Source organism: Barbus barbus (assembly GCF_936440315.1).
Source record: "Barbus barbus genome assembly, chromosome: 26".
NCBI lineage: Eukaryota > Metazoa > Chordata > Actinopteri > Cypriniformes > Cyprinidae > Barbus > Barbus barbus.
Window position 1 is genome coordinate 13,798,252 of NC_136754.1, and position 7,772 is coordinate 13,806,023.

Here is a 7,772-nt window from a genome sequence, read left to right on the forward strand (position 1 = left end):
CATTCACATTCAAGTGGAGTGTAGAGAGCTCTCAAAGGAGTCTGATATGAAATTCCAAAGAAACCAATTAAAAAAGAAGGGAGGGAGTAATAAACAGAGCCAGAAATCCTTCACCACCTGTATATAAAGTGTCCTCCAGAGCCTTAACAGGATGGATTACAGGAAGGGTCACAGTGATGTAGGGGATTGACAAATCATGCATTGACAACGTAATAGGCAACATGTGATGAAGTGAAATAAAATGCAGCTTTCTAAGAGAATGCTTACTTTTGGAGTCCGTTGGGTGGGTTAAAGCACAATACAAGCAAAATGTACACTGGTTAAGAAGGATTCATATCTGTCTTGTTCAGAAGATAATTGAGGCAGTTTACTGAAGATCTTAGATGCCTTCTCAAGTCCAGAGCATGTAAATGTCACTTCCAGTGAAAAACACTCACCTCCACCAGAGCAGCTGTTGGTCTATTGATGTCTTTAAATGGCAGTGAGATGTAACAAAACATATGGTCTACGTACAATCACTGCATTACAAAATTAAAAGATTTTAATGTTTTAATAACAGACAAGAAAATCAGGCATTAGTAAAAACACTTTGATTCTCCCACAGCAACATCAAATTAATCTTTATTAACACTGAGCTGGTCTGAAAATGGTTTAAAACAACAAAAACCATACTAAAAATGTATTTGTCACTGGAGACTTGCAGAACTGCTTAAGTAATTTATTTGTGTTCAGTATGTTTTTGATGGAATGTGACGATGCATTTGCAAAAAACATGTTTCAATTCAGCCAGAAAGTTGTTGGCCCTGTGCTGTCTTTCATTTACTCAGCAGTTACAAACAAAAACTCAAAATATAAAAATTTAAATCACCCTGTCTCAAATTGCTTGGTAATAAAAATGATTTAAAGAAAATAAGGAAAAGGTTGAAAAGTCTTAAAAACATGCATGTGTGCTGAATGGAGAAAACAGTGCAAAGTCTCTTTGGCAACAAATATTAAAGCCTACACTCTGCCCACTTGTATTGTTATTTCCAAAACGATTAATTCAAGCGCAGAAACATTAAAATAACAGCACTGCTGTGCCGAGCGTGCCATCAAGACAGTCCTCAGCTGAAAAACAGGGAACATCACAATTGATCATCAATGTAAACCCACCACATATGTGCAAGAGGGATGATCGTTCTACACCAAATAAGCCAAATCACGATCTTCAGGTGAATCATAAAAATATTAACGGCACACTGGATTGAGCACTGAAACCATAAAAAAAGTCTGTAATGATATTTTATGCAACTCATTACTAGGTACATTGTAGAAACTCATTACTAGGACCTATAGTAGAAAACAGCTATACGTATACATTTAGTCATTATAAAAGGTAATTTAGCCACTACTTAAAAACATTATATACAGTAGTTACTTATACAGTATTTTAGTTATATTAAGAATTATATTTAAGCCAAGAAACTTCAGTTCAACAATGGCACAAAAGAAAGAGAAAACTAATTTGCCTGATGTTTGTTTGCTACTTTGCAATTCATTAATGAAAGTGTGCAATTCTCCAGGTAAAAGATCAAATACAACATAAGCATATAAATAAAACACTGACAAAGGAGAAAAAAAATCCATTAATGAATGTAAAAATAAAACAAAAATGATGTCACTGCATCTGTTAAAACGTTTTTACTACCATAAATGGGATTTTACTTTACAGATCGAATAAGAGTTTTACAGTAGAATGAACTGAGAGAGATTAATCATATAAAACTTTTATTTTGAACTGGAGAACAAGTTCAAGTTACAACATATCAGTGGGCAAATTCTGTTCCCAAAAAGAGATGATTTTAAACTGTACCATTGACATAGTCCATAACAGGAAACCTTTCAGTTTTTAAACAATGATATACAATACTAATGAACACTTAAACAAAGCAAGGGGGAAAACACCAGATGTATTTATAATGTAACTGCATGCCTGTTAAAAGATGACAGTTATAAAGAACAAATCATACAGTCCAAAATCAATTAACTACAGCAAAGATGAGTTTCAGTGAGGCACCTAAACTTGGCATTACGTGCTAAAGAATGCAAACATAAAAGGGGTGAGAATATGATCTGACAAATATGAGCAGCTAATATAGCTTATTAGATTATCTCCACAGAAGGGTAAGATCATGTGTATGGCGAGAGGACATCATTTGGCATATTGTACAATACATTTTCCCTTTGAATAAGATGATGACATAACAATGGCTGGTACGACAAAAGTTATGCGTTCAAAAAAAGGGGCAAGGAGGAATGCATCTACGCATTCACAAACGTGCGGCCATTATCAAGGCTTCTATACTCTGCGCATTTTTGCCAAGAACCTCAAAATGCCCAAAAATAAGCTGGAATTGGGTGCTGATATTTCATAGTGTGGGATGATATGAAGAAAAATACTGGACAGTCTTTGACTGTAACAAAAACGAAATGCTACAGTACTACGAGAACATGCGTAAAATGCTCCAACATTGAGATCCAAACACTCGAACGACATTCTGGCACTGCATCTCTTCACAAACCACTTAATTATCTACTCTACCAGAATGACAAACATCATCATTATTTCTTTCAGAAATATGTGTAATTGAATGGTAACAAAACTGTTGAAATGTTTGCAAAACCTGCTTCAATATGTCTTTCTAAAAAGTGCAAGTAGCAACCGAGTCAGGATTTACTGCATTCAGTAGTGCTTCTCCTGCAGGTAATCTTTCATTTTGTTCGGTAAAGGCAATTTCTGGATCAGATCTATCCGCGTGTACTGGCGGATAACAAAGCGGCACAAATACTGCAGTGAGCGCACTTGCATAAACCTCGAAACGGGATTGGTCAGTCTAACGGGGTAAGTGACGGAGCCCGGCAAGCGAGATCTGGAATAGCAGAACGCTCCGTTCTCTGAATCCTTGACCGAATTATCAATGAGATCCACGATTGACACGTGGCCTTCGATGTCAGGTTGCTCGTAGAAGCTGAAACTGCCGTTCGAGTGCTCGATTCGTGTGTGCAGAGTTTTACCTTGTGAGCGAAAGCTCAAGCTTAGAAGATATCGATCATCGGAGCTGTCGCGGACTAAAAAAGAACCGTCTGGAAGATTCGTCAGCTTTTCTTCGGCCTCCCATCTTGTAATGGGACCCCAGTACCAACCCTGCTTGGCTAGTTTCTTCAGTTCAGCCGTGAGACTAGTAACCACCATGGGTCCGCTGTTCTGCACAGCATCGTAGATCCGCTGCACCCCTGGAGCCGAGTTGGGGTCAAAGTTGAGATGGTGCATGACTCTCTCTGCAACCTGAGCATGTGTACCACCAAACCCAGAGAAGCTTCTCTGGAGATAACTATCAGGCAACGGAGGTAGCAAGGGGGAAAGTGGGGCTTCCAGTCTGGAGCCCTGCAGCAAGACATTTGCAGTATTTAAAAAGAGCTGGTTCACCGATGATGACTCCATGAAGATGTCTGGTGACAGGAGGTCCTGGTCAATAGGTTCCTCCTCTGCATGAAGAGATCTGCATTCCTCTGACTGCGGAACGACGTCCATGGGTGTGGTGCCATCTAAACAAAAAGAGCGCAAACCTTCGTTGTCAGGAAAGAGTCCATCATCTAAAGGCATTGTGTATTGAATATAATCCTGAGCTGCAAGACCAATGACTACAGGCATGTGTTCATCCATTTCAAGGTGCAAATCGCCATTCTGAGCGCCAGAATGGTGGTCTGGCACACGTCTGGTGAGTTTCAACGAATCGCTAGATTCGTTGAACTCTCTCTGGAGGTCTAGGAAGTCTTGGCGCACACCGTTGAGAGCCGGACTTGGATCTGAGGAGTTCATTAATGCCTTAACGTCCATTTTGATGCACGTCTCCTCCGAGTTCACTGGTCTGAGAGGCCACGGGGTGGGACTGTAATGATGACTATGGATGGATGTGGAGCGGGAGGAATGCTGGGATTTTATGTCACTTAGAGTAATGGGTGCCGAAGAAGAAGAGAAAGTGTCATCATCTATAGAGCATACAGATGGAGAACCCCCCTTGACCTTTGGTTTCTGTTTCGCTGAGAGTCTCCTTTTCAAGGTGCCCATGAGACCCTCGCTCTTAGATCGGACTTTGGGTCTTTTTTCATCCTCGTTATCCAGGTCGCTACTGACGAGATCTTTGCTGTAGCATCCTCCAAACAGAGAGTCTTCAGCGGAGAAACTGGCTGACAGGTCCGGCTGTGATATGGCAAATTCATTCTCTTCTTTGCCTTTTATGTTAAATGACTTTCTTATTGTTTTCAGACTGATCTTCTTCATTCTGAAAGATCCCCCTTAATGATTTGAAGGGGGATTATGCGTGATGATCTTGGGATAAGGGAGATGATTGTGAACACTTACACATAGCTGATCACATACGACCCACGACTGCCATACCTACAAAACAGAAAAAGACATTAATAGACTAAAAAAAAAGTAATTACATATATAACTTCATTACATTCAGGATAAAACAACAATCGCATCTCATGTTACTTTCACAATTTAAGAAAATTCTGTGAGATTTTTAAGGTTTTCACCATTTTATACACCTTTTCACCTTGACTATCTCATCATGAGTGGTGTGACAAATATTCTGGGAAGTGTCTCAATTTGTCATAAAAGCTAGAGACTGAAAATATCCCCCTTTTAAGACCAATTCTTGACAAGGTAATAATTAAATGATTATTAGGCTGCATTCAATGATTGGTCTAAATGGTCCAATGTATTAGTCCTTGTTTTGGGTTATGTCTGATTATTACATTACTATTCAAAAAGTTTTTTTTTTTAAGGAAATGAATAGCAAGGAAGCATTAATTCAATCAAAAGGGACAGTGAAGACAAATGTTAATGTTACAAAATAGTTTAATTTTAAATACATGCATTGTTTTGAACTTTCTATTCAAAGAATCCTGGGTAAAAAAAAAAAAAAACTGTAAAAAATATTTTTCAACAGATAATAATAATCAGCACACTCAGCATGCCTCTCTGACCATCAACGGTGGGACTGTGGAGAGAGTGAGCAGCACCAAGTTCCTGGGTGTGCACATCACAGAGGACCTCTCCTGGACTAACAACACTGTAGCACTGGCCAAGAAAGCACAGCAGCGTCTCTACTTCCTCCGCAAACTGAGAAGAGCCAGAGCCCCGGCCCCCATCATGTGCACTTTCTACAGAGGCACCATCGAGAGCATCCTAACCAGCTGCATCACTGTGTGGTATGGCGCTTGCAACGCATCCTGCCGCAAGTCACTTCAACGCATAGTGAGAGCAGCTGAGAAGATCGTTGGTGTCTCTCTCCCCTCCCTCCAGGACATCTACAGCACCCGTCTCACCCGCAAAGCCCTCCGCATTGCAGGTGATCCCACCCACCCGTCACACAGCTTCTTCAGTCTGCTGCCATCAGGGAGGAGACTGCGGAGTCTCCAGGCGAGGACCAGCAGACTGAAGGATAGCTTCATACATCAGGCTGTCAGGAAGCTGAACACCCTCCCGTCCCTGCCCCCCCTCCCCTCTTTTACCCCATGCAACACTGAACTTTGATACTACAACACCACCCCCCCAACTTAAAAACTGTGACCAGCACCTGTCACTTGTGCAGCATTGGACTGATCACTACCTCATCCAGCATTGACTGCAAACTACCTCTTCGGATAGTCTGATAAAAAGACTATTCTTTTGTCACTTTAACAGACTGATAAGCTCTTCTTGCACTACACGTATATCTGCACAGTTTTGTTTTATTTAACTGGTTTGCACTCTATCTGCCAACTGCCTTATGCCACTTTATCTATCTCTTTTTATTTTTCTACAATGTCCTCATTGTATATCTGTATAGTTGTATGTACATATGTTTAAACTGTATTTATCTGTATTTGAATGTCTACTGTCAGTGTCTTAAATGTTAACTGTATGCACCAAGGGTCTGAGAGTAAAGCAATTTCAATTCTCTGTATGTATGTGCCGTACATGTGGAAGAATTGACAATAAAGCAGACTTGACTTCACTAATAAGAATAAATGTTTCATGAGCACCAAATCTGCATATAAGAATGATTTTTCAAGGACCATGTGGCAATGAAGACTTAAAGTAATTACTGCTGAATATTACACTGTGAAAAAAAAAAAAATCTGTTTTTATTATTTCACCATATTGCTGCATTACTGATTTTTAAATAAATCAGACTTGGCGTGCAGAAGAGCGCAAAAAAAATATTATAAAATCTTATCAACCTTTAACTTCTGAACAATAAAGACAAACATTAAGCTTTTTTTGTTGTAGGAAAAAACATGCACAAATAAATCACACACAATAGGACCAGCAACATGAACCAATAAAGTAAACAGGGTTTTAATAGATATGAATGTGTTGATTTTAAAAGCTATTTGTTCAATAAACAGTAGACTTAAAAACCATATTGCATATTTAACATAAACACATGGTACCAAATACCACTTTTCTAGGAAAATGTATTGGGTTATCAAGGCTGGCATTCACATGTGCTACATTTCAAAATAATGATATTATTATATTGCAGTAGGTTAAATATTTATGTCTGATTGTTGTCTGTCATGTCTAGTGCGCATTATGAATTCATCAGATAATAACAGACATACAATATGAATCTGCTATCCTATAAACAAGTTATACAGTTCAAAGAATTCATAAAAATGAGCGTGCTAACGCTTTAAGAGCAGTTAGCACTCATGCTAACCTGCAAAGGCCTTGTATATTAAACATCACTTCTGTCTAATGCTACAATGCTAACCATCAATATTCACATACAAATATTAACTATACATTACCTGCCGTGGCTTGAATACACTGTCAACTAACAGCAGTTTTCATATCAGTGTCCGCAGAGCTATGAAATCACATTAGCAGACATTATTACTTCACAGCTAGCTGATACCTGCACTTACAAAAACAGCGCAGAAACGAGCTCAATTTCTACAGAGACGAGGAATAATGGGCACTTTATGGCCGCGTTTTGCGATAAAGTGACACCGTACGGTGTGGACGTTTTGAATTGTGCCTATTTTCGGCGTTTGAAACTTTTCTCTAGCTAGCTGCCGTTTTTCCCTGTCCTGTCTCTTTTCTCTGCCCTCTTTGTTTGCTGTTGCATCATGGGAGTGAATGTGAAGGAGGGGAGGAGATCATTGAGCACCACTGACTGTCTGCTTTAGCACCAGAAACCGCATATTATTGACATAATAGGCTTTTATTTACTTTATATTATATTCATGTCAGGTCCGTTATCACGTGTTTTATAGCCTATTTTGTCTTTTCATTTTTTTGTAATTTTATATACTTCCGGTTCCTATAATTCCAGTTTCTGTTGGCCAACACAATCATATTCTTGTAATGTCATCTTGTACTTTAGTGGTTTAGTACTGTTATACTGATTAAGTCTCTCTAGAAAGTTTAAATAGCACTTAAATACCAACCTTTAGCCTAGTTCCTCTGACACTTTTGTTACATGTAACATGCACAAAAGGTCACTGAAGTGTCTTTTTTTCCTGGGCAATAATGGTGGTAATATTTTTTTCTTTAAATGAGACTTAATGACTATACATATATGTATATAAAAAAAAAAAAAAAATTCACTGGCATATAATGGGACAACAGTCGTGATTATAGAAGAGGGCAACTAGTAAATATTTTTAATTGTTGGGATGAATATTTTTTTTACTTCATATTTCCTAATATAACAAATGACTTTGTATTAGTT

At 38.7% G+C, this 7,772-nt stretch overlaps 1 protein-coding gene across 1 annotated transcript; it reads right to left on the bottom strand.

The window, feature by feature from the left end:
• Positions 1–520: 520 nt before the first annotated feature.
• LOC306845956 (suppressor of cytokine signaling 6-like) lies at positions 521–7,175 on the bottom strand. The gene is made up of 2 exons (XM_079378978.1): positions 6,847–7,175; positions 521–4,438 (listed from the first exon to the last, which is right to left on the bottom strand). Exon 2 carries the CDS (start codon positions 4,319–4,321, stop codon positions 2,723–2,725), a length of 1,599 nt encoding a protein of 532 aa, XP_079235104.1. The 5' UTR covers positions 4,322–4,438; positions 6,847–7,175; the 3' UTR covers positions 521–2,722.
• Between the last annotated feature and the right edge of the window lie 597 nt (positions 7,176–7,772).